General features: G+C 37.1%; 1 protein-coding gene across 1 annotated transcript in view; it reads right to left on the bottom strand.

The window, feature by feature from the left end:
• slc15a2 (solute carrier family 15 member 2) overlaps nt 1-21,786 on the bottom strand; it is a 33,607-nt gene extending 11,821 nt beyond the window's left edge. The window contains exons 1-12 of the mRNA XM_028436355.1: nt 21,432-21,786; nt 19,611-19,698; nt 12,699-12,840; nt 11,799-11,891; nt 9,190-9,289; nt 9,027-9,117; nt 8,875-8,952; nt 6,270-6,352; nt 4,161-4,244; nt 3,977-4,066; nt 1,423-1,467; nt 1,160-1,195 (exon numbers count right to left, since the gene is read on the bottom strand). Coding sequence (XP_028292156.1) covers nt 1,160-1,195; nt 1,423-1,467; nt 3,977-4,066; nt 4,161-4,244; nt 6,270-6,352; nt 8,875-8,952; nt 9,027-9,117; nt 9,190-9,289; nt 11,799-11,891; nt 12,699-12,840; nt 19,611-19,698; nt 21,432-21,440 — 939 coding nt within the window. The 5' untranslated portion in view covers nt 21,441-21,786. The remainder of the gene's footprint in view (nt 1-1,159; nt 1,196-1,422; nt 1,468-3,976; nt 4,067-4,160; nt 4,245-6,269; nt 6,353-8,874; nt 8,953-9,026; nt 9,118-9,189; nt 9,290-11,798; nt 11,892-12,698; nt 12,841-19,610; nt 19,699-21,431) is intronic.
• Nucleotides 21,787-27,970: the final 6,184 nt, after the last annotated feature.

Here is a 27,970-nt window from a genome sequence, read left to right as displayed (position 1 = left end):
CGCAGGGAGGGAGGGAGTAAAAGCTGCCTTTAAATGAGTCTATAAAAGCTCCATGAAACTCATAAAAACATAAAGGTTTGCCTTATAGACACCAATTCTCATTCAAAGCCACTCGTAAAAAAAGAGGCCAAAATGGGAAATAAAAAGTCGTAAACCACCAGACACATGTTATTAGATGTACAGGTGTATCAAAAGTGGAAAACTGTAGAATAAAATATTTACAATCATGCTTTTTCCCACCAATGAAGACACGGGATAAAAAAAAAAATGTAGGTAATCTAATGTTAAATGTTAAATGCACGTAAACATTTTAAGGTTTATGACTAGAAATGAAGGGATACTGAGTAAATAATGAACAGCAACAGTTAAACATGCTACTGAAAGATATTTATTTGCCTTTTTATTGCATTGTTAAAGTTTCAAAATAAGCCTTAAATTTGACTGTGATGTTGCATTTGCAACCACATTGGGAATTACCAAGGAGTCTCCAAGTTAAACCATGACAAACCTTAGACTAACATTGCTTTTTTTTAAATGCTGGATATCAATCCAAACTATGAATGGTGTAATAATTATAACAAATCATAATCTGAGAATTTACAGGGAACATCTCATCAGCTGTCATATTCGGTCCATGTGTTTTTTTTTTTTTGCTGTTCTGATTGTTTTTTGTATGTACACTTGTGAGTTTCATACAGTGAATTGGAGATTCTATTTCTATTCTATGATGTGTATATGTTTTTCATACAATGCACTGATGTGGATGGAACACCTGGATTTTTGTTGTACAATGACAATAAAGGCTTATTCTATTTTATTTATTCTAATCTATTCAACTGGATTCTAATTGTTGCTATCTGGCCTTTGAATACTGCGTTTTGTTCAATCGTACCAGTACGACTTCAAACGTCGTCGAATGTGAAGGAGAATATACTGCATATTACACAAAAAAAAGGAAAAAATAAAAATAAAAATAAGATGAGCTCAATCTGTTGAGGTATTCTTTTCTTCCTGAGCCCAAAATGTATTTGATATACTCATAAGGAAGCTACAAACAATACAAAAAACCCCCTAAAGATTCAAAGTAAAATAAACAGAGCAAGCACATAAATTCAGTGGTTTAAAACAGAAACTACCATACTCATGAAACTGCACGTACCTGCATTTGGTCTGGTTTAATAGAGACAGAGCCACCCTGTAATAAAACAATACAAAAAGAGAGCAGCCACTTAAACTTTAAGAAATCAGAATCTGGTGATTGTGTTTAAAGCCATTAAAATGAATAATTTACCAAAATAAAATGACTCGCCGCATACAGAGGAAGGAGCTTTTCTCATAAGATGACTTACACAATAAAAGCAGACATGCTAAACGTGGTTGGCTTTTTCATTTTAAAGGATAATTACATAAGAGAAGTCTTACAAATGCCATGTTCATCCTTGTAGCTTGAAGAGTCCAGCGAGAACCCTGCAATAAAGTCAAACACGGTCAGTCAATGATTTTAAAGTTCACTAAGCTAAATGACTTTAAAAGCACATTGTGTTTATTTTGGGACAATTTCACAAGCACAATAACATTAAGAGAACAAGTCACAGGCACTAATGTTAGCACCTGGTGTTGCCAGGTTGGGTACTTTCCCATTTGTAGGTGGTTTTGAACTTTTGAATCGATCAGAAAAGACATTATGTGGATTTTTACATATTCTAGAGGGAAATCAGTAGCCTAACAGATGAATGGCAACAAAGATGAATGGATAGGTGCTAAAAAACAAAAGTGCATTTGTTTTGTTCCTGCAGAGTTAATAAATAAGTTACTTTATGGAGTTTTGGCTTTGAAGTTTTCCATGATCAGATGAGTTAATTAATCAGATTTAAATTACACAGCAATGCCACAAAGCCTTGACCATGAACAGGCTGAGAAAACTGAACTCAAACTAGGAGCTCAGCAGAAAAACACTTTAAAAAAGTGTTTTTTCTCAAACTAAACCGCTGCCTAATGTCATTTAAAAGTTGATGGAGGGCCTCAGATTTAGCTCAAGAGGCATTTCATCATATTTTGAAATTCTCGAGAGGGTCTTTCAACATTACCAAACTGCTTCACTTGTCTATGGGCTACATTTTCTGTGGTGACACTAAAGACTAAAGAGCACTTTAGTGAGTATTTTCAGCATTGGCATCATTCCAAGCCTTCAGCGGCTTTTTATGTGATAAATACTTTCCCACACTTTCAAGAACTAATCTGATTGTTTTGGGGGGGGTATTTACTCATTTGTTTTCACTCAGGGAAGCAGTGTCTTTTCAGCTAGAGCTAGAGAAGTAATAATAAATATTATCTAATTTTATTTTATTACTCAGACTCAAGCATACTAAGGGAACTCTTACTTTTTCAAATAAATAATTATTATATGTATTTTAATGATGGAGTAAAAACCCTAAAAGGGAGGTTTTGTTGAAATGTTTTCAATCATCTTCCAGTTTTATTGTTGAATATCATCTTCTGTGTCTGGCAACACACTGACTGATACCTGTTATATAGTCCATCATATATTCACTTCTTCTTATATAAACAATTTAGTTGAAGAACATGTTTAAAGACAGCAGGAGGAAATGAATGCACACACAGGGAGAACATGCAAACTCTACACAGAGATCTAGGGACCATCAGATCTTGAACATGCAACATTTACAATCAGAGCGTTTACATCCGACAGCTATTTAGCTTTCGAGCTGTGCTCACGAGTGGATTAAGGACCTCTCATTCTTAACTTCGAGGCCAGGGGTCACAAACCTTTCTGAGCTACTTCATAGGTACTGTATAGTCCATTAATTGGCTTTTCTCTTCTGCTACTCAGTGGAGGCACCTTCGCTCCCACTTTCCCTCCCTATCTCTCCCTGCTGTCTCTGTCTTGTGGATCAAACAGGAGTCTCTCTCTGCATTTATCCAAAAACCAAAATAATGGAATTGGATCAGCTGGTCTTTTTACTCTCTTGGAATTTCTTAACAAGGAGGCTGGCAATAGGAGAGCCCGATAGTCCTGAGGTTGTGGAAGACGTCCACCAGACCAGATTGAATTATGATAACAGGACTTCTGCTGATTGGAACTGGTATTCTCCTGATTTATCGCAAATTCAGATTACGACGGAAGCATTGTTGGAATCCGCTAGTCATCGATAGAGGTTGCCGAACTCTCAGAACTCAGAACTTTCAGATAGAATCCACCTTGGAACTTTAAGAGGAGTGAGGAGTTCGGTCAAGAAAGGGCCACATCGTTTGGATTATTGGAATGACCAGGGACAAATAGAGCTGCTAGTCAAATGATATGACTAGAACATCTGAAAACAAATATCTTCTCATCATCAGTTCCACTCTCAACCTTGGATATATGCAGATCTGATGCTCCGACCCTGCTACTTGATGTTTACTTGACTTCCGCTTAATAATTACAACAAGTTTTTATTGTCTTCTTTTTGAATAATATGTTAAGGTTTCATTTATTCAGACAAGTACTAAATACATCTCTAATACATACTATATGTATCTTTGTGAGTGTGAATCCTGGAAAGTAAATCAGATTTTAGATGGAGCTCATTGGTGACTAGAGCTGCAAAGGGACCCTCACATGGTCCATGAGGGCTACCGGGTGCCTGCGGACACCGTGTAGGTGAACCCTGCTCTAGAGAAACAAACTCCGACTCCAAAAATGGTGCTGTTTTCCTTACAAAATGAGGCGTTTTCCTGTTGACCCAAAAAGTGAAAAAGAAGCAGATGAAAATCTTTTTTAGATTGTCAATCGCATTCTCTGGTTGTGTTGTTTGATTTATGGATTGTCAAAATCCAGCCAAGCTAACATGTTTACTCTCAAAAGTCATCCATTCATCAGGTTTTTCAGAGGAAGAAAAAGGTTAAAGCTTCAGACAGAAAAATACAGGCCTCTGGGGGTCGATCCTACAAATGCTAGAAAATGTCCTCTGCTCACCTGCTGGTCAAACAGGGCCCAGAACATGGGCAGAGGGATGTAAAGAAGGAGAACCCGCAGAACCATCTTAATCTCCTGAATGAGACGTTTCTAAGAAAGTGGAAACACAAATGCAGCAGAGAACAGATGAGTGACAGCAGCGGGGACGCTACCAACGCTGTCAAAGACATTCAGAAACACGCACCGAGTACTTGTCCTCTGCCCAGTCCAACCAGTGCTTTCTTGGGGGGTCATACTTGTGCCTGTTCACACGGTTTTTGATGGCAAACTAGAAAGAGAAACAAAGAATCAAAATCAGAATCAGAAAGGAGTACAAGGAATTTAACTCGGATGTTGGAGCGAAAGACACACATCAACACACCAGGGCGCCATTTGTAGCGCCCACAAGGGTGCATGATGCTTACTCATTTAAATGGAAATGCTGTTTGATACATTTAAAAACTTGTTACTGAGGTGATGTTAGCTAAGGAAGCCCGTTTCCGCCACAAAAAAATTTTTAAATCACCGCAGCAAGTCAAAATTATGAGTTAGTAAAGTCATAATTATGAGATACAAACGAGCATTTGCAGCAGTCTACCGACACTGATTTTTACCATTCTTAATTAGACTTTGAATAATAATTCATTCAAAACACATGTTTTGGCTGTTTTACCAGTTCTTAGAATTCAACACATGGTACATAGTGTAAAAAAAAGAAGAAGTACATAAATATTTCTTTATTGCAAAATGATTCTGTCACATTTTTGTATGTTTCTTTGCAAATTCAAATTAAAAAAATGTTCTCATTATTAGAACTTTATATCTCATAATGATGACATTCCGTGGTGATTTTTTTTTTGTGTGGCAGAAACGGGCTTCCATAGTTAGCTGCTCAAACTGGCACCAAAAAATACAGCCAAGAGAATCTTTAGCACGTGTCAAACTCATGGCCTAGGGGCCAAATCCGGCCCTTTGGAGCATCCAATTTGGCCCGCAGGAGAAAGTTAAAATGACAGAGAAAACATGAATCATTGTGGAAATTAAATTCAACAATATTTGCAGGTGCTCACAGCTTTCCCAGTGCTTATATCACATGATTGCAGTCATTTGTAAGGTTAAAAAGTTGAAAAAAAACATACATTCTTACAAAATCCTTACATTTTCCGCAAATTATGGCATCATATTTCTGTTATTTAAATAGAAATGTGTCACAAAATCCAGGAAATTTAAAGTGAAGATCCTGTTGGGACTGATATCTGTCACTTATTGCTTGGATATTGTCAGTTTCTTACATATTTTGTATTTTATCTATACGTAGAAGTACAAACTATGGCACAATAATGTTGAAATTCCAAATTTTCCCGCATAACATCAAACTGCTCTGTATTTGGCCCCTGAACTAAGGCCGGGACAATGCGTCAATGTAATTGATGATGTCAACGCAAAACATACGTCGACACAAAATATGTGCGCCGATGCGTTGTCATGTGATAGGTCAATCATTGGTCAATTTAGGTCGCGTGACTAAACCTAACACGAACCCTAATTCTATTCCTAAAAATTGTTGCGATATCCATATACTTCGGTAACCGTACCATTAGCACCGGGGATTGTCAGTACGGCAACCAAACAAATAGACACTTTCAATAACTAACGCAAGTGGCTCCTCCGAGTTTCAAAATTGCAAGGCAGCGAAGGCGCGCACTCATTCGTCGAAGGTAGCTGTTCCCCGTAACCCTCGTCCTTTATTCCAGGTGTGACCGGACGGCAGCACGTTGACGGTTACAAGGAGGAAACACCTGCCGTGACGTCAGCGGCAGCAGCAGCACACTTTTGTTGGAAAAGCACTTTCTGTAATAGCATCTGGAATTTTTATTTTTTAATGAATGCTACCTCTGACTCTGAATGCATTATTTAGTACTTTTATATTCTTACTTGAACTTTATTTTGGAATTCTGAGTTGAAGAGCACTACACATATATTGCAATGTTAAGGAATTCATGTTTTTTTGCATTTTAGATATGTAAATCAACATGTGTAAACATGTGTGTACTTTTAGTCAATTAATGGGGAGATAATCGATAATTGAATCGAGTCAAATCTAATCGAACTGGAAGAATGAACCGTTAGATTAATCGATGCATCAAAAAAATGATTGCTAGATTGATTGTTTTAAAGATAATCATTTATCCCAGCCCTACTCTGAACTAAAATTAGTTTAACACACCTGATTTATAGACTTTTGACTTTTTGTTCAAAGGTTGTGTTCTGGTTTGAGAGATATAGCATTTAGTGAGATTTAAGGTGCACTTACCCCAATGCAGTTGCAGACCTGCAGCAGGATGTTTCCCTGTGGAGGATTCCTCTTGTAAAGACTGCTGCCAGCAATAAACACCACTGTGTAAAAAGAACAAACAGGAAATGTTCAGGTTTTCTTTTTACTATTTCCATTAACAAACACTAAAAACCAGCTGCGGTGTCTGTGTAAGCAGGTCGTGTCCTCTAAAATCAGCCTCAGGGTTAAAGAACTTCTGTGTTCTCCATCACCAGAGCCTTGACTTTGTCTGCGTCTGTGGCCTTGCTGCTGTTGTTTGCACAGTGAGCAGCCAGCCAAGCCAAAATCCCCCAAAGGATCACAGACTCAGTGGCAGAGACAATAAAGTGTCAGCATGTGTAAAGTCGGGCCTTGATCAAGATGAATCCCAGCTTCTAAAAACACGTCGGTCAGGTCACAGCTTTGTTTGGTCTGGCCACATGTTTGACAGAAAGCAGTCAATATCGGTATCATATCGGAATTCAAAAAGTTGTATCGTGACATCCCTAATCACAAAATTACTGAGCTTGAAATAAATAACCTAATAAAAGTTAACCTTCCTCTTGTGTTAGCTTTCTGTTAGCATCTCTGATGATAACGTGTCCTAAATCTGCTGTAAAATACACTAAAAACAAATATATATCATCCTATCTATTTGTTATTAGGCTCCCTAATCAATGAAAATATAGGTTTTAATATTTTTGATGTGGGCGTCTGAGCTTTTATTGTGTCAGTTAACCCCTAGATTTATATTTTTTTAAATGGAAAAATGTGGGAAATCTTGTTATGAAACAATATTTTAAATATAGTTAAATACATACGTGTAGAACTGAAACATGCTTCCCCAGTTTTGCATTAAATTATAATCGACACACTTCATAGAATTTTCATGGAAATTACAATTACAAAGTCAATTATTTGAAATCAATTACGATTTAATTACAATTACAAAGATTTTGAAAATTACAATTAAAACAATAAGTATCCCATAATTGTAATTAATTATCAATCACGCAATTACAATTATAAATGACCCCAACCCTGCATGAAAATTATAATAATAATTATTATATTATATATATATATAAAATATAAAATTATTATTATAATTTCCATGCTATAATTATGATTATTATATTATATGTAATAGAATATATATATATATATATATATATATATATATATATATATATATATATATACGCTTTAAAGACAGTGGAGATGATAGCAGACTTCAGGAAGAACCCAGCCCCCCTCACCCCCTCACCCTGGGAGACTCTACAGTGAGCTCTGTGGAGTACTTCTGCTTCCTGGGGACCATCATCACTCAGGATCTCAAGTGGGAGCTGAACATCAGCTCCCTCATCAAAAAAGCTCAGCAGAGGATGTACTTCCTGCGGCAGCTGAAGAAGTTCAGTCTGCCAACAAAGATGATGGTGAACTTCTACAGCTCCATCATCCAGTCCATCCTCTGCTCCTCCATCACCATCTGGTACGCTGCAGCTACGGCCAAAGACCAGGCCAGACTGCAGCCTATCATCCACTCTGCAGAGAAGGTCATCGGCTGCAATCTGCCCTCCCTCCAGGACCTGTACGCCTCCAGGATTTTGAGGCGTGCAGGAAAGATTGTGGCCGACCCCTCCCACCCCAGTCATAAACTGTTTCAATCTCTCCCTTCTGGAAGGAGGTTTCGGTCCATCAGGACCAGAACCTCCAGACACAAAAACAGCTTCTTTCCCTCTGCCACCATCCACATGAACACACCCCAAGTCACCCACTGAACCCCCCCCCCGCCCACCCGATCACCACCTCCATGATGACATTATCTGCTACACTGTCTATTTATATTTGTATCCTATTTATCCTTTATTCTCTATCTATCCTTTATTTATCCCTCATCCTTTATATTTATCATTATTATTATTATTGTTGTTGCTGGGTTGTTCTTTGTTTTTTTTTTGTTTTTTTTTGTTTTTTTGTTTGTTTTGTGCACCAACTACCAAGACAAATTCCTTGTACTGTCCTTAAAACTGTACATGGCCATTAAAAACATTTCTGATTCTGATATATATATATATATATATAATATATAATTATTATAATTGTAATTTTAAAAATCTGTTGCTGTTTTAACTGTAATAAATCTGTAATTGATTTCAAATAATTGACCTTGTATTTGTAATTGCCATGAAAACATAGGTTTTAATATTTTTGAAAAAGGGGCGTCTGAGCCTTTTTTTGTGTCAGTATACCCCTAGATTTAAACTGTAAATTATGGGAAAGCTTGATATGAAACATATTTTAATAATTGCCAACTATGTATGTGTAGAACTGTACATAGAACTGTAACATGGTTCCCCAGTTTTGCGTTAAATTATAATTGACAATTTTTATAAACATTTTCACGGCAATTACATTTATTAAGTAAGCTATCTGAACTCAATTACAATTACGGCAAGAACAGATTTTTTAAAAATTACAATTACAATTATGATTACACCATAATTGTAATTAATTATCAATTACGCGATTACAATTATAATTGAGCCCAGCCCTGGTCTGTTTGTTGCCATCTCAAGCACAGAAAGCTGCAAATCAAACTCACCTAAGGCCACAATCATGAGAATAGCAGGAACACCAAAGGCCAGGGCGTAACAGTCGTCCCCAAAACACTGGACGTCGCCTGTAAAGACAGTGACGGGTTATTATCCAAAGAGTGAATCTCACACCACCAAATGTAAAACAGTGTATCTTCACTTCTCAGGATGGGTGTGATGATAGTAGACAGGAGGCTTCCAGCATTTATGGACATGTAGAAAATAGAGAAGAATTTCTGTCGTTCGCTCACCTGACAAACAAAAACGAGAGCACATTGTAAAATGTTTGTTACCCCATAGATAAAACACGTTCGCTTACTTACATGCTCTTCCTCAAACTGGTCTCCTCCAAAAGCTGCAACGCAAGGTTTGATTCCACCAGTGCCCAAAGCGATCAGTATCAGACCCAACATGGACAGAGCACTGGGATGCACACACAACACATCCAGTAGAGTTAGAGTGAAGCACACACACACACACATAACCAACAACCTTAAAGCAGATGTGCATTTCTGTTTTTAAAGTCAAAATGTGGAATTCATACATAGTGATATAAAGAGCTGTTTGAATGTATTTCAGTTTAAGAGAATGTACAAAGAGAGACTCATAAGACAATATGAACTAGGGATACAACTTTTTCACTTCCAGTACGATACCAGTATTGCAGCCTTGATCGATATCGATTAGGGATGTAACGATTAATCGTAAGGCAGTTAAAAATCGATTCATAGGTATAACGATTCACATCGATGCTGTGAAAATCGAATCGCAGTACTTTTTTTAACCAGCAGAGGTGTTGGCGGCGAGCGAAATCTGCTACTTTCTTTCTAGCCATCTTCTACTCTTAAACATATTCATAAATGATTCCTTACCCCTTTAGCACCGAAAGAATATCTGTAATATTACGTGAATATCTGTAAAAGTAACGTTTTTCTATTAGCTCTGTCTGCTAGCATAGCATCTCTTCTTCACTGCAAAATATCTGCATGCCAACCAACCACTGGGTTACCAGCGCCCTCTTCTGGTTAAAACAAATATCTGACCTAAATACAGTAAAATTACTGTTTTTTTTTTTTGTTTTTTTTAAGTCCAATTGTTAAGGCACAAAATACATTTTCAGTTGCACTTTTAAAAAGAAAAAGAACTATTATGCAGTTTTGTATTGTTTACTATAGAACCAGAATTTAAATAATAAGCTTCTTCTTCATTTGTATTATTCCTTTATTTATTTCATTCAAGATTCATTTTTAGTTAAATTGCATTGTTTTGAATAGTTTATCAAGGGATTCTTTTGACAATGAAAAATAGTATAGTATTTTCCCCAAAAAAATAAAGGAATATTTTTCAGTCATTTATATACACTCCAATTTTGTAAAATAAACCGTGAGAGAATCGTATCGTGAACCCAGTATCGTGAATCGAATCGTATCAGGAGTTGAGTGAATCATTACATCCCTAATATCAATCCAATACAACATCAGCACACATCACACATACTTATATTACTTATTTTGTAGTGTGGAATGTTAGAAAAGGCTTAATCAAGTGATGTTACTCAGAGAACAATAGTCAGCAACATTAGGGATGAGAAAAACTGACCCATTTATTGATAACCAATTGTTTACATACATTTTAACCTTCAACATTACATCTACAGTATTCTACAAATGAATAAATATAATATAATATATATCAAAGATTTTAGATGCACTTCGATAAAATCCAATATTGGTTTTCTGGCTGATATCAGACCGACATCAATATCGGATAGGGACACCCCTAACATTTTGGTTTTTTTTGTCTTTTATGAGGACCTAGCATTCCATTGGGCCTCTAAAATGACTTCAAAAACGACATCATCAAGCATCTCTAAATTAATGTTTTGCATCTTAGGAGCTTCAGTGATCTATAAGTAATAATTCACACCTGTAAGTAGGGATGTAACGATTCACTCGACTCCCGATACGATTCAATCACGATACTGGGTTCACGACACGATTCTCTCATGATTTATTCTACAAAATGGGACTGTAGTCAAATAATGACTGAAAAATATTCCTTTATTTTTTTTGGGAAAAAAATAGAAAATAGTGTATTATTTTCCTTTTATTTTTCATTGTCAAAAGAATCCCTTGATAAACTGTTCAAAATAATGCAATGTAACTAAAAATAAATCTTGAATGAAATAAATAAAGGAATAATGCAAATGAAGAAGAAACCTATTAATTTAATTTCTGGTTCTATAGTAAACAATGCAAAACTGCATAATAGTTATTTTTCTTTTTAAAAGTGCAACTGAAAATGTATTTTGTGCCTTAACAATTGGACTTAAAAAAAAGTCATTGCACTGATTTACGTCAGATATTTGTTGGACCAGCAGAGGGCGGTGGTAACCCAGTGGTCGGTTGGCATGCAGAAATTCTTGCAGTGAAGAAGAGATGCTATGCTAGCAGACAGAGCTAATAGAAAAACGTGACTTTTACAGATATTCACGTAATATTACAGATATTCTTCGGTGCTAAAGGGGCAAGGAATCATTTATGAACATGTTTAAAAGTAGATGACGGCCAGAAACAAAGTAGTAGGAGATTTCGCCAGCTGTGTACACTGCTGGACAAGAGAAGGGATAAATATATATATTTTTTTAAAAAGTACTGCGATTCAATTTTCAAAGTATCGATGTCAATCGTGATACCTATGAGTCGATTTTTAACCGCATTACGATAAATCGTTACATCTCTACCTGTAAGTTATAACAGTAGCACAACATTATTGAAACTCTCCTTATTTCCTTTGACAGACTTGATTTTTCAAACCTGAGCCCAAAGAAAGTGGACACTCCTACTTTGATCTGCTCAAACATGGTGTTGACTAGCTGTGCTGTGTGACCACTGACCACTACGTTAGTATGAATCAGGTTCAGGTGACTCACATGTGCACGTCCTTGTTGCCCACAGTAGGTATGGCTCCCACAGACTTTACCACATGGCCGATCACATACACAACAGACAGGTAGATAATGGTCCTATTGGGAATGAGATGTCATGATGAGGTACATTCAAAGCTTTATCGTTTTATCATTGGTATGAATGGATCCCTGTCATTAGATAATTAATACCTATAGGCAGGGTTGGGGTTACAATTATGTTTTTAATTACCCAAGTTCAATTGGCATTTACATCCTCAGAAAGTCAATTACAATTACGTTCTTATTTATTGAATTTAAATTACAATTAAGTAATAATAAATAAAGAACCTAAAAAAGTTAACTTTCCTCGAGTTAGCTTTCTGTTAGCATTTACTATGATAACGGGTGCTAAATCAGCTGTAAAATACACTAAAAACAAACATCTATTATCTAATTCCTCTTCGATCTATTGTTTACCTTGTTAGGCTTCCTAATCAATGAAGGTTTTAACATTTTTGGTGTGTTTTTAAATGGTAAAATGTGGGAAAGCTTGATTAGAACATATTTTAATAATTGTTAACTACATACTGTATGTGTGGAACTGTATGTGGAACCGTAACATGGTTCCCCAGTTTTGCATTAAATTATAATTGACGATTGTTATAGAATTTTAATGACAAAGTCAATTATCTAAATTCAACTACAATTGAATTAAATTACGACAGCAACAGATTTTTAAAATTACAATGAAAATTATAATTATGCCATAATTGTAATGAATGATCAATTACACAATTACAATTATAACTGACCACAACCCTGCCTACAGGGTTGGTACTGTAGCCTAAATGATGATGCAATGACAGGAGACTACAGGACCTAACCAGGAGTATGGTTATCCACTGTAATGGATCATGCACTCACTTGAATTTCCCCAGCCAGGAGTCAGCAATGATAGCTCCTAGTATGGGTGTGAAGTAGCACAGGCTGCTGAAAGCATGGTAGATGGCAGTGGAAAGGTCCGGGTCCCATCCCAGGTAGGTGAGAAAGTAGAGTGTCAGCAGTGCTGTGATCACACACACACACACAAACACAAGCTGTGACTCACATCAGTAACGTGACACAATAAGATACATAACAGGGTGCCTCTGATCATGTTCACTGTTCTTCTCATACCACATGTCTGTACGATTGAAAGCGTAAAGACTTTGCCGCTAGTTTTATTCACTAGCGAACTAGGTGTGTTTACATGCAGCTCGAGAAAACCAAATAAATGCCTTAATGTGATAATAATAATAATAATAATAATAATAATAATAATGCATCAATTTTATATAGCGCTTTATCATAGACACTCAAAGACACTTTACAGAATTAAGGCATTATTCTTTCACTCCACACTTAGTGGTGGTAAACTACTATTGTAGCCACAGCTGCCCTGGGGCAGACTGACAGAAGCGTGGCTGCCATAGTGCGCCATCGGACCCTCAGACCACCACCAACACTCACTCACACACTACGTTCATACTAGGCAATGTAGGCAATGATAGTAACTGGATTCTTAAATGCATGTGAAAAGGTTAGCTTGGCTAGAATGGGACTAACCGTAGCTCAGTTAACGCACCTAGATAACACGATTCAAGGTGTCCCGTTCTGAGATTGATATCGGATATTGTTCCGTTATCAGCCAGAAAACGAATATTGGATTTTATTGGACTGCATATAAAACCACCAATATAATGCTTTTTTTTTGGATTTTTTTTTTTCAATGGACTTTTATTTTATTTTTTTATTTATTTTATTCAATCATAGAATATTCTTATTCTAAAAGGTTAATTATATGTAATCCATTGGTTTATAATAAATGGGTCTGTTTATTGTCTGTTTTATTTCATAATCAGGCCTTTTCTAACATCACACACTACAAAATAAGTAATAAAAGTACAGTATGTATGATTCGTGCAGATATCGTATCGGATCGTTATCGAGATCGGGCAATGCTGAAGGCGGCAATATCGGCATCGTATCGAAAGTGAAAAAGTTGTATCGGGACATCCCTGAATGCGATAGACAATCAAGCTAACTGTGGCTGTAGACGTGTTTTCTTAAGTGGGATCGGACACAGCTGGTTCTGAACATGAACATTGTTTTCCCATGACAAAGAAGAAGGAGACTGATGGTGGGTGGGAAGCAAAAGATGGACTTTTTGAAGAACAAATTCCATTTCTTGCTGCTACAGCTCAGCTAAAGGAACTAAACTTCTTAAAATACATGGACAGGAGAAGTAGCGTAAAAAACATTCTTATCCATTCTGGTCTTATGCCAAATACGTAGTTACGGACTGTTTTCTACGGTGGCCATAAAAGCTCACAACACAAAATGAAGAACCCCATAACACAACGCAAAACAAAAGCGCACACTAATGAAAATCCCACAACACGAAAGCTCATGACTCAACACGAAAGCAGTCCGGTAAAAATCCACGAAGAAGAGTGACATTAAAGCTGATATCCAGAGTTTCCGAGAAATCTATGTGTATGTATGATTCCAAAAAATACCTAACAAGTCTTTTACTGTGGTCTATTGTCAGTGGTCATTCAGTCCCGCCTTCGTCCTATAGACCCCTATACAAATGGAAACGTTCGCCGAGTGCACCCAGCCAATAGGCTTCGGCTTCCTGGAGCGAGGACTGTCAATCAAAGTGAATGTGTGTTGCATAAACTGTGCACGGAAACGAGGCCACGCATCTCAAACAGGTAAAACTGAGCAGCAGAGCGTCATGGAGGAGCACTCTGAAACTCCAAAGTTACCCATTCCACGATTGCCAACGTATAAAGCTTCTACTAAAAGACAAAAATAAAAGTCCAGGTACAAAGCTTGTGGATAAGCATCTTCGTGATCGCAACAGAATTTTTCTCGGCGCTGCTTTTAAAAGGATTCCGAACGGACCAGGATTTGGCGACATTTCTCATGGACAGGTAATAAATAAAGGTTATGGCACTCTAACAATAAATGTGTAGTTTTTGTAGTTATGCGACTTTGTTATGTTTTGCAATGCGCATGCACAAAACATAGAGGCGTAGCTTCTGGTAGACTGGCAGAGACAGGGGAGGAAGTAGAACTGTTGAGGGCAGGACATCGATACGTTCTCTCAGAATCTCCGGATATCAGCTTTAATGTTGGTGTCAGTGCCTGATCCTTTCCTTCACTCTTCTTCGTGGATTTTTACCGGACTGCTTGATTTGTTGATTATTTCAAAATGGGAGTGAGATGTGTTGTTGTAGTTGTGTATATGGTGACAAGTGTGAAGCTTAGGTATAATAATAGCGGCTGTGAACAGAAGGAAGAAGTGAGTGGTTCTACCTAGAACAGGTATTTAGTTTAAACCGACTACTTGCATATTGTATATACTATTTGTCGTGCTTTATTGCTACTTACCCATCCTGTACTTTATATTTAAAGTTCAGTAAATATTAAGAGTTCTATTGGTGTATTTACTTTAATTTTTAATATATACATTTATATCATATGAGTGTTTCAATTGTCTTTTATAATCAATGTGCTTTAAAAAAAATTATATCGGCCGCAAGTATCAGCTTTCGATATCGGCCATCGGCTAAATTTTTTTCTTAAAAATCGGTACGGCATTGGCCTTTGAAAATCCCGTATCCCATTTTCCTTATTTTATCAGCATTAAAAATCATTAATCTTACTCATTTGATTTAGAGTGAGTGAAAATGAACTTTAAAGGTGCAGTCTGCAGCTCTTGTAAATGTGACTTTTTGTCATATTTGCGAAAGCTGTCACTATGTAAGGACAGCTTTACATGAAACTAGTAGTTTGTGTGAAAAAAAAACAGACTCATTGAGTCTCCCCTGCTGCTACTGCAGCCTTTAGCAGATTGCCAGAATGCACCGCGACCGAACAAAAAGAACCAACCAGAGCCAGGATTGTGTTTGATGGACTGTCTGACAGCTGTTGCTCACAGGCCCCGCCCCTTTCCCGAGCTAGAGCGCCTTCTTTTTTACAGTGTATGGTCTGGAGGAGTAGAAGATGGAAATGGTGACTTTTCTGCTTGAAAGGAAATTACTGCTGCTTGATTTACTTTATGTTTGATTTGTAATTGTTACATTAGAAATCTGTAGTGCATGTGTTGTTGGTCTGAGCACAGCAGCCTCCGTGTGGGCTGCTGTAAGTGACACTGTTGTTGCTGCTGCTGCTGAGGTGTGTGCACATTGAGAGAGAGAAGCGCTGCAGTAATATGCTTTTAACAGAGCATGTTATATTACTGTGATGTTGCTGTTGGACTAATGTTAGCTTGTTAGCTCCTCTGAGGGAGGAACTTTGGAAAGTTTGGAGGCAGGGCAAGAGAGCAGCGAGGAGGGAGGGGCAGAGAGGGATCTGAGAGTTGCGGACTGCACCTTTAAAGTGACTAACAACTTATTTTCACAACCTGCTCTTACTTTGTAAGGTCTACTTCCACCTCAAACCCAGCCTGCTGCAGCTTGACTCACCTCTCCTGCTTCCCCAGCTGCAAGCAATCACCTAATCACCAGCCTGCTACTTAAGCTCCCCTCTGCCTCTCCTTAGTTGTCAGATTGTCTGCGTTCTCATGAACAGCTCTCGAGCAATTATTCCTCGTGCTCTGATCACCTCGTCCTGCACTGCTCTCTGGTTCTACTCTCCTAGGATCTTCCCACGGTACCACTGCCTGATAGTACGGATTTCCTGGTTACGAACCCCACTTTATCTCTCAACTTCTGCCTCTCGGATCATCCCATAGTACCTCTGAATGATCCCACTGACTTCCTGAGACAGAACTTTGCTATTTACCTGCTTCATTCCTCCATGACCGTGTCTTCTATTGATTTCATCAACACAGTGTGGATTAACCATTTGAGCTCTAAAGCTGACTGTCTCTGCCTCTGGGTCGAGACTTGATCCTCTCAAACAACACTTATCACATAAATGCTCTTTAGTTAATGAGTCTAAATATGAATAATAACCAAATGTTTTTGGAGATGTTTTTATGTACTTTTGTAATATATCTTTATATGTGGAGATCCACTTTTTGAAGAGTTTGGCCAGTCAGCATTCACACATCATGTCAGGTACACTCTTTGTAGTTCCACTCCCACAGACATTATATGGTTACTAAGAGGGTTTTGTCATTGCATTTGCCAGAAAATGGGAATTTAAAATGATGGTGGGAGCAGCATTGAGATTGCACGATCAGTTGTCTTACTATAGATCCACAGATGTCTTCCAGATGAACAAGGAAAGCGCCGTAAAACAGGAAAGGCTGCTCTGTGATTGGATGCCTTTAACCTCCTCAAATCAGTTGGAATGTGAATGAAGCACTTCCTTGATTTACTACAGTCATAGTTTGTCACACATGTTGACCTCAACATGTGTGCCTTTAAAGTAGTGATGCGCAGAAAATTCGACCGCCGAAGATTTTTGCCTGAAAAAGCCCAAAAGTGCATTGTTTTGTTTTTGGCCGAAACAGTTTTATTTATCAAAACAATCTGTCATACCTTTAGAGTCTGTACTACAAAGCTGGATTTCCTCTTATAGCGCTAACTTCCAGGGTTTAATCAGTGTGTTCTGTCCTATGAAGCTGGCAGACGTCTTACGGGACTAAATTTCCATGGTAACTTAGGCTGAACGACTAACCTGGTCGGGACCAGGTTTTGTTCTGGATAAGATCAGAACGAGCACCAAAGTCCCGCCTCATGACCAATCAATTCTCTTAGAAAATAACCTGTCCAATCAAAGGAGGGTCATTGTCTCAATGCGTCACTATGTAGATCTGATCTGACAGCTGACAGGAAAGAGAATATTTAGATATTGACGCAATCCTTTCATTTACCGATGATGACATCCTATAGTTAATATATAGATTTATATATGATGGACTGACCTACATTAGTCACCTGATAAAGCCTGAGTGGAACGGGCCTTTTCAGGCCGATAAATTAATTAATGTACTCTGTGGTGATGCAGTGAGCCTCAGCCCTGTAAGATAATATGAAATACAAATATATTCCACCTTATGATATAGGCTGAGCTGTATGAACGCAGCGTCAGAGCCACGGACAAGCTAAAAGTAAATGAAAACTGATCAGATCTGTTTATTCTCCATTTATACACGCATCAATTCCTGCATTAATTACTTGCTGTTTTTACTGCAACAACAGTGTTGTTTTTGGTCTGAATTATGGATTTTAATTCTTAATATTTTTAAAGGATTATTCCTCAATTGTGATGTAAATTTCTCTACACTGTCCGTGATTGTGATTGGTCTGACACTGTAATCTCCACCTCTGTCACAAGAGCTTGCACGTAGCCAGGCTGAAATCACCTCGCTTAAACTTAGCGAGTTGTAATCAAGATTCATAGGACAGCTTCTGTCTGACTGAGAATGTTTGGTTACGTCAGGGGTCTGCAACCTTTACTCTACAAGGAGCCATTTAACCTCATCTCACCTGGATTAAAGTCTTCCTGGAGCCGAAAAAATACCTTCTCAACAATGAAGACAATACAGTGTATTAAATTATATGCAGTTAAAATTATATAATAATAATGTTTGATTTAATTTCACTTGATTTGTATTGATCATGTAAAGGGCAACTTAAAAACAGTTTAAAATAAAATAAATTGACAACAAGAAATAAAACAGTGTCTTGCAATCTTCAAATTCTGACACATCTCAGTTTACATGAACACAATGTTATATAAAGAAGATTTTTTTCCTTTTCGTTAATGTATTTAAAGGGCTACAAAAAGTAACTTGAATGTGATAACTCACGATCAAGTGGTCAACATATGCTAATTGCTAATTTCTTGCCACACATAAAACATGCATGATTAACCACCATTAACCACATGGTTAAATGAATCTGTTCCCACACAATTAAAATCTCTATTTTCTTCCAGAATAGTGTTTTTGTTGTTTTAATTATCTTACCAGGGATTTAAAATTTAAGGTTAGCCACAGGTGCAGGAAAGTTGATGGTCTGTAGATGTTGCAGGAGGTGAAGTAGGAAGGTGCTGAGTCATTGCACAACGTGATTTATTTTTAGGTTAACAAGCTGTTATATCTTGATTTTATTTGTCATTAATCATTAATAGCATCTGTAAAAAAAATAACTTTATTTTAATAGTGTTTTTTTAAGTTATAGAGAGCCATTGGAAAAGAGTCAAAGAGCCACATGAGGCTCCAGAGCCGCAGGTTGCAGACCACTGGTGAAGCCCGCTAACGGAGATAAATCCAGGATATAATTATCTAGCTTCGTAGTACAGGCCCTTTAGAATCTGCAATCATAAATGTGAAGTGTTTGCTGTTGCTTATCTACAGCTCAGCTCAAACTCGAGGCCCACAGCCCAATTCAGGCCGTCAGTTTCTAATTTATGGTTACGTATACAAACGTCACACTTTTATTATGCTTAATAAACCTTAAACCATCTGAGTTTAATGCCTCACTCTGTGTTGCTACTAAAGAACCCCTCCTTACTCACCTCCAAAAGCTTTCTGGCTGTTTGACTGCACCGCATGCTTAAAGTGACATCTTTAAAACTGTCATTGGAATACTTTTATGCTGCAGGGGGGCTTGTGATTGGCTTGTTTACCGCGTGTGTGTGTGTGTGTGTGTGAACAGCGAGGCTTTGTGAGGGACAAAAACAAAACGATCTGTTCTCGGCCGTTAGCCTCATGATATATTAACTAGCTTCACAAGCACGGAGCATATAACTAGATTAAGTGAGCAATGCAGGAACTTTACCAGTTAAGGTCAAAAGTAGTGTGCATGTGACCACAACGTTGTGTTTACATACCTTTCATGCCATAGTAGGAGAAGCGTTCACAGAACTCGTTCACCACTATGAAGCAGATGCTGAGGGGGTAATTGGTTCCACATAGTTTCTGAAAGATGGGAATTGCATTTAAATGAAAATACCATCAGACTTAGATGTCAGATTTTTATTTATTTTTTTTTACAAAGGAATGGAAAACTTGTCCTTACAAACTGTAGTATTTTCATGTTTACATTTTGTTAGATGTTATGAGTTCCTGTGACACTTTTAAAGCCCTATGGTTTAGCTTGTCGTAGTTTAGCTCTCAGTATAGCAGGATTTGCCTTCTGGAGGATTTCATTAACTTCATTGGCAAAGAAAATGTATCACCAAAGTGCAACATTTAGAACTACGCAGTAAAAAGGGAACCATTTGAATTCAGTTTTCAAAATGTTCACATCTCACTGATGGATTCACTGATATCACTGAAATAAAAAGTATTATGACCTGAGGTGGAAGGAATCTCACTCATGCACACTTCCTGACAGTCGATTTCTGTTAATCATTGAACAGAAACATAACTTTTATAGATTGAAAGCTGCTGATAAGATTATAATCAACCAAGTTAAATTTAAAAAAAAATAAATAAATAAAAAAAAATGGGCATCATGGTGTTATGATACATTTGTCAGTATTTGAAATACTTTCTTGGTTGGAGGCCTGGGCAAAAAAATCGATTTAATCGATTAATCGAATTTGTAGATAACAATTTTTATTTTGCAAATTCGTGTTAATTTTTTATTTATTTATTTATTTTTTTCCCACCACAGTTTTTTCTGACTTTTTTGCGTTACGATGTGAGCCAGCCCCCTCTTTGTTTACCCTTTGAGTAGGCTCTACGTGTGCCACAGGCATGCTTCATTTTTTACTCACACTATGCTCAGGTGCTAAGAGAAGAGTTTATTATTTTTTTCATTAGAATGTTATATGTTGTAAAATATGTAGTTACTGTGAAGTTGCTGTTGCACTTTTGCTTAAACTTGGGGTAAAGCTTGAAATTGAATGACGGAGCTTCATTTACTTTATATATTGGGATTGTTTTATGCATTTTAACTCTTGAGGACAATCACAGCAATAAAGTTGCACTTTTGACATTATATCTGATGTTTGTAGTCATTTTTAAGAAAAGAATAGAAAATCGAATCGAAACTCACATTTTTCTTTTTCTTTAGGCAAAATCACCCAGCCCTACTTTGGCTGTTATCAAAGTTTGGTTTTGATTTTACAGTTTTAATATATAGAAATCCACATATCACCACATGTTTAAGTTTTAAATGTTTGTGGCAGAATGTTTTACTGACAATATTAAAAATGCACTTATGCAATGTGGAGCCAAATGGTGTAAAGGGTTGTTTGGATGGGGGTAAAAAAAATAAAATTAAAAAATTAAAAAAGTAATGTTGGGATGAGCATCTGGATGTGTGTGATGTGTTTTCCCTCAAAGAATCTTCTCCCAAACAGTTTCCAAACTGGATCCACTACACACTGTGAACACCAACCTTCTCCAAACAGCCTCAGGCTTGTATGTTAAACTTGTCCGTCTCTTGTAGAGCCTGTTGCATCACCTATTAATTCATATATAATTAACCATAAGGTTTCCAGTAGAGCTGCTTGCTATTGAAGACAGCTCTGACTCTCCAGTACACGTCGGCAGGACTAGTTTCATTCCCACAGCTTCAACCACCACAGTAACCCACGGACATCTATCTGCTGCGCCTCCGCCACACGGACTAACTTTCACTGAGTCCCTGTCACTGCTTCTAAACACGGACTAGCTCTCCAAACACCACTGGGCCTATTTACCTTCGTCATGGTGCTGCGTTTGGTGGTGAAAGGTTGGATCTTCACGGCTGCCTGGGTCGGTCCTCACTGATCCAAGTCCGTCCCTCTGCTCTGCTCTGCTCTGCTCTGCTCTGAGGACATGGAACGTCGAGCCTGGATCTTTTATGCTCTCACTTTAGGTTAATGTTCCACCACTAAACCTTCAATTGGTAATCCAGAAAACATGATGTCTCTCTCACTTTTATAAAGAAATGCCATCAACCAGGCCATGTGACAGAAAGGAGAACTTTGGTGGTGGTAGTTGTAGCAGATCTGGGTCTCTGAGGACAATGGAGCTGTTGTCGCTTCTTCACGGAGGGTCACACTGACTGTAGTCCGCCTCTTGTCCTCACTAAGACCCCCAAAAACCATCTGTGTGCGTGTCGTGTACACGGTAGTGAAAGTAAATGATTACAAGTACAGTACTCGCGTTACTGTAACTGAGTTGTTTTTATGGGTACTTGTAATTTTTTGAGTACATTTCTAAATAAGTAATTTTATTTCTACTTAAAATACATTTTAAAATAAGCAAAGTAATGTATTACATTTATTCACCCAACAGTTACTGAGTACATTATTATTTCTAGTTTTAAAATGATCAAAGCACATTGTGAAAGTGCAAAAATTGAAATGACCAGACAACAATCAAATGCATCACATCATAGCAACCAATCAGATTACATGTAATGAACCGCGCCAAAACAGCATTGAATGTTGGGAATTTTCTCAGATTTAGAGTTTTTAAATTGAGCTCTAATAATAGAGCAGTGGTTCCCAAACTGGGGTACAGGAACACCTCCCAGGACGTACACAGAAACATTTGCCAGTTTATTTTTTTTAACAATATAGATTTTTTTTTTTTTTTTACATGCACACAGACTTTTTTTTTCTCATCCATCAATCCATCATTTGTGGCACAATTCTTTAAAACACACCAAAAGATGACGTTCAAATTCTAAAATGAGCAAAATATGTGAAATAAATTATTAAGAAGGCCTAAATTCAGGGTTAAGAGTTTAGACGAGCCTACAGACACAAATAAATAATGTATAACATGAGCTACGGGGTACTTGCGATAAGAAATAAAGGCTAAGGGGTTCATGTGGCAAAAAACACTGTTATAGAGCTTGGTAATTTAAAAAAAAAAAAAAAAAAAATTTATTTACAATTGAATTAATTGGTGTTTTATTTTTAAAAAAAAAAATCAATTGTACATTTTGACAAACCTTTTATTTTATACAGATGCCTTTGTCGAAAATAAATTGAGTTCCATTTGTGTAAGATTTCATATGAGATGTTTACCGTATGCAAGGGAACCATGGCAAGATTTATTACCAACAATAAACGTAGGGGGTGAAAGTAACTAGTAACTTTTACTTTGAGTACTACGTATTTACAGTAATAGAGGTACTTTTTGCTTGTACTTGAGTATTTTATGTATGACTAAGTTGTACTTGAGTACAGTTTCAATCAAGTAACAGTAATTCTGCTTGAGTAGGATATATCAGTACTTGTACGTGTGTGTGCGTGTGTGTGTGTAATGCAGAAAGTGGCACCTTAAAATTTTAACAAGCAGAGAAAGCAGTCTTTATAAAAATACAAAAAAAACATAACTTTTTTGTCATTATTATTTAAATGTGTAATAGTCAAGTGGAAACCGGGGACGTTATTGACATACTTGTCTCTAATTTTGAGCTCTTTTAACCCAGTGTGTTCAAACTGCTGTACAAACTAGCTTCAAAAGTCTGCTAATAAATGAACGAGATAGAAAATGTCTATGCAACACAATCAGGAAATGTATGGCTTGAGCCGTATTGACACGGGATTAGTTTTACCTAGACCATGTGCGATTTGTAATTATTTCGGAGAACGTCTGTGATGTCGATCCCGTGCGAATCGGCCATGTCAGTAATTTGTACAGTAAAAATTCCTCCGCAAATGACCTACTATATTTTGCTGAACTCCGAGGTTCTGTGAAAATACTAATCCAATGCAAATAGGCATGTCTGTGATTTGGACAGAAATGGGAAGGATCTGATGCGTGATTACACGTTGTTTTGTTTCCGGTGTCACAGTCTGAGTTGACCTCATACTCAGATCGATTGAGCGCATGCAACCCTAACTCTAACCTAATCCAATAAACTAAAAAAACACGTGTTCGTTCACTTTGAAAAGAAACAAAAATGCTCATAATCCATCTCAATACGAGGTAAACTCAGACCGTAACACCAGGATGCATGTTTATTTACTTTTGGCAGAGAATGGAGGCTGCATTGGAGTGTTTAGAAAACCTTTTGGGTTCCGGGAAAGCAAAACCTTATCGACCCGTCACGTACGGCAACACAAAGAGTAAGCTGAAGAGAACTAGCAATATCAGAAGCAAATGTTAGATCACGTCCTGTTTTGTACTGTACGGTAAGAATTTTTTATTTTTTTCTGTTTGTTGGCAAAACAAGGCCATTTTTTATGTACAGCGCATTTCATACACGAGGCAACTCAATGTGTTTTACATGATCAAAAAGTGCAACAGACAACAGCTCAAAATCAATAAGAACATTAAAGTTGGCAACGAAACATTAAAAATCATCAGTAAAAACATTTCCAATCATCAACAAACATCAGCCTTCTATTTAATACATCTGGCTAGTGGTAGCAGTGACACAGCACCGAGCTGTGGTCAAATGCCTGCAAAGTTGTTTTAACATCAACTCACACAGTTTCAAGTAAATTTCAGCAAAATCTCAGGCTTTGGTTATCTCGTGTGAACACGCCACATAAAAAGCAGACGTTGGGGGCGTCATTTATTTATTACAAATAGAGCCTTAATCTCAAATACAAGGAGAGAAATGGTACAATTGACCCCATATATTCCGGGTCAGTTGACGTACCATGGGACAAAAAGTAACATGAAATAAGGACCAATTACAATGATATGACTTTTTTTTTTTTTTTTTTTTTTTAAACAAAATGGCTTTTATTCTGCTGGAGGAGGATTTATTAATAATGGGTTATATGAATGAGAATATTATTCATGATTATTAATATTGGGGATCGACCAATATGGATTTTTTAGGGCCGACGCCAGTACAGATTTTTTTTTTTCATCAGTCTAAGCCGATGACCAATAAGGACCGCCGATATTCTGCAGCCGATATTTGGTGCTGATACTTTTTTTGCTCCCTCAATTTACACCATAAAAATTACACATTGATGATAACAAATGATGATAACAAATGGTACAAGTCTCAATTTTTAAAAAAGGAACATTTATTGAAATTAACAAAGGTGAGGTAAAACAACACCAAGTAAAAAATATTTAACAAATACTAAAAATAGGTGATGTAGAAGAAAAACAAGTAAAAAATAAAGTGAGACATTTCATGAAATATTATGAAAGAGAACTGTTCGTCCTTGTCCTAAAAATAGCTTTGACAAAAGTTGGCCTGACTGAAGATGCATTTTAATAACAGGATTATTGAATATAAAGATATATAATTATAGTATTAAACACAAAAAAAACATGAATAATAATCCATTCCAACACAACCCCAGGACATAAATTAGCAGAGGAAAATAATGTCAGATGCATATTAAGCAACAAACAACATTAACATCAATAAATATTCAAACAAATAGTAAACTGCTTCTCAAAGTTTTATAAACTCTTCTTCTCAGCGCAGCGCTTTCATATCGCTGTAATGTTGAGAGACAGAGAGGGAGGGAGAGAGAAACACACACACACACAAGCCAAACCTCCAGCCAGCTGCTCGTTAAATACAACTACGACAACAACACGGAACCATGGAACAATGTCAGCTAAAAGTTGAACAGTTAAAAGATGCTTTGAAAGTTTAAAACTTGCTGTTGGGGTTGAAGAGCTTCCTTCACACTCTGCTAATGGGGGGAGCGGCTCTGCACTCTGCAGCCTCTAACTCCAGCAACATGGAGCAGCCTGTGGCAGCAGCTCTGTATGTAAAGCGGATCGGCTGATGCCGATACACGCAAAAATCGTCCGATTAAATTGGCCAGCCGATAAATTGGTCAATCACTAATTAATATTACTTAAAAGATGCATGGGTGCCACTCCTTTCTGACAGGAGAAATATGTCTAAGTTTTTAGACTAAACCCATTAATTTGAAACCACGGAAAAGTGAATTCGACCAGCAATCTACACCATAATCACAGCCGTAATAAATCAGAGGAATCAAGAACGCAAATTAACTTCTTATTACAAAATTTAATCAAACAAACAATGTGATAATTCAATCATAATGAGATGCATTTCTATGATGACAAAAGTGGGATTATACGTAGATAAGTGAAATAGCTATTCTATGGAACCAACTGGGCTAAATATTTGAATAAAAAGCAAGATATTAGAATAAAGAAATCAAAATTAAAGATAATGGTACTGAGCTCATAAAACGAAAAGGGATAACGCACAGGCGAAACGGACAACAGTGGGTGAAGCATATTATAAGTGTGTGTAGTTATGGGAGTTTGTGTTGTATGTGACAGGTCTGCAGGCCTCGGTTTTCGTACCTCGTAGGTAGTTTCAGGTGGGATCTGGAGACGTGAAGGCTGCAGAGTTCCGCACTTTCAGCTGAAGGAACAAAGTTTGTTTTGAGAGGGAACGTTGCAAGTTCTGCTCTCTTTGAAGAATGTTTAGAGTTAGAGTTAGAGTTGAGTTTATTTGTCATTGCACATGTTACAGAGCAACAAAATTACATTTCAGTTTCATCCTGTCCAAGAAAACATGAAAAGACAATCATAACATGGGAGCACGGGAGCGGGAGAACTGTGGGTTGCCACAAGGGCGGCGCCCCTTATTCAGATGAGAAATGGGATAACAACGATGGGGAGGAAGAAGAGATAAAAAAGGCAAAAAACAAACTTAACTGAGCAAGTCGTGAGAGACACCGGGTTTCGTTGTGTTCAGAGAGTAGCCCTTTTCAGCCGACTGGACGTTTCTAGTCTTAGCCGCTGAATTGGAAAAATGGCACTTTGGTATCTGGCTCGAGATCGCGGGCAGGGCTATCGTACCAACTGTCACGTGCTCGCGACCGTCTGTGGCTCTGATTTGAAGGTTGGGTTCATCGAAACCGAACGAGCTGGTATTTAAAAAATATCTAACTTGTAAAGCTAAAATTCAAATTAAAACAAAAGAAATGAACGATAAACAAAACAGGGTGAGTTTGAAGATGTCCAGCACCTCAGGGACTGAAGTTTTTCTAAAAAGCATTCTTTAAAAGTAACTTTGGAAAAAGCCTCCTAAAGGATGGGTTTTTGTTAGATATTCAAAAATCATGATTGTGACTGGTCAGTGAGCTCCAGCGTGTCCGTTTACAGCCATGTAGGTGTGGTCTTGTGTGTCAGTGGGGACAGACAACAAAAGGGAAGATTCTAAAACCTTACTAATCAATTCAGCGTAATTCAATTCTTCTCTTCGATATCAGAAAGGAATATATGGTCATTCATAGATCATTTTAATACCACATTTAGTTTATAAAAACCCAGTATCACTTCAATAAATTAGCTGAGTATATCATGTTCTTCTTCCTATTAGATGAGATTAAACAGTGGGTTATCTTTTGAAACAACATTTGTGATGTTTCGAACATTTGAAACCCGTTTACAGTAAGTTAATGAGTAAATAAGGAGAGTTTGGAACTCCAGGTATGCGAAACAGTCTTTCTTATAACTCCTGTTAGGAAGGAGAGTTTTCTTTCAACAAATCTGTAAAAATAATCTGTTTCTTAATTGGTGAAGTTGGTTTCCTACACTGCAGAGTACACAACTTTAACTACACTAACATTTATAATGTTGAAACTTTAGTCTGCATTAGCTTCAACAATCAAACATTAGTGTTTGTCAAACTAAAATTTAAAAATGATAAAAAAAAAAAAAAAAATTGACAAATTATGATAATATTCACTGGCTTCAACAACTGCACGTAGGTGCCTATTCCTTCTTTAAAATAGTTTTGTCTTTACCAAGACCTAAAGGCATGCTGACATAAAAATAATAATAATGATAAAAAAAAATATATATATATATTTTACTCATCTATTAAGTCAAATTCAGCTTGGAGTAATATTTGTTTAAATGTTGCAACTAACCCCAAGCAAGTTTGTTTAACAGTCCCTATGTGTGCATTAGTTCCGTGCGTTAGCAATGAGCTTGCAGCTATAACAATAACACATCAAATCTGAATAAAAGATAGACGCATAGTCAACATGAGATCGATTAAATGAGCTCTGCTATATAGCAGGCCATGTAACATGAAAAAAAAAAGAATACTTGTGATTTTGACTCACAAATGTTTCTGTGTGCTTCAGGACTCTGTGTACTTCTTCACATGTGGACTAAGGATCAAACTGAGCATGTGCAGAGTAAATTAGGGAATTGCTAACTTGTTCTTGATTTGAGCAAATACAACTGAACCCAGTTTCCCCAAGTCAAATGACTTCAAGATATTAAATGTATTAAATCTAGGAGCAAAAAGTACATTTGTATAGAG

Source organism: Gouania willdenowi, chromosome 21 (assembly GCF_900634775.1).
Source record: "Gouania willdenowi chromosome 21, fGouWil2.1, whole genome shotgun sequence".
NCBI classification, from domain to species: domain Eukaryota; kingdom Metazoa; phylum Chordata; class Actinopteri; order Blenniiformes; family Gobiesocidae; genus Gouania; species Gouania willdenowi.
This window is presented reverse-complemented; position numbering and strand designations above follow the sequence as displayed.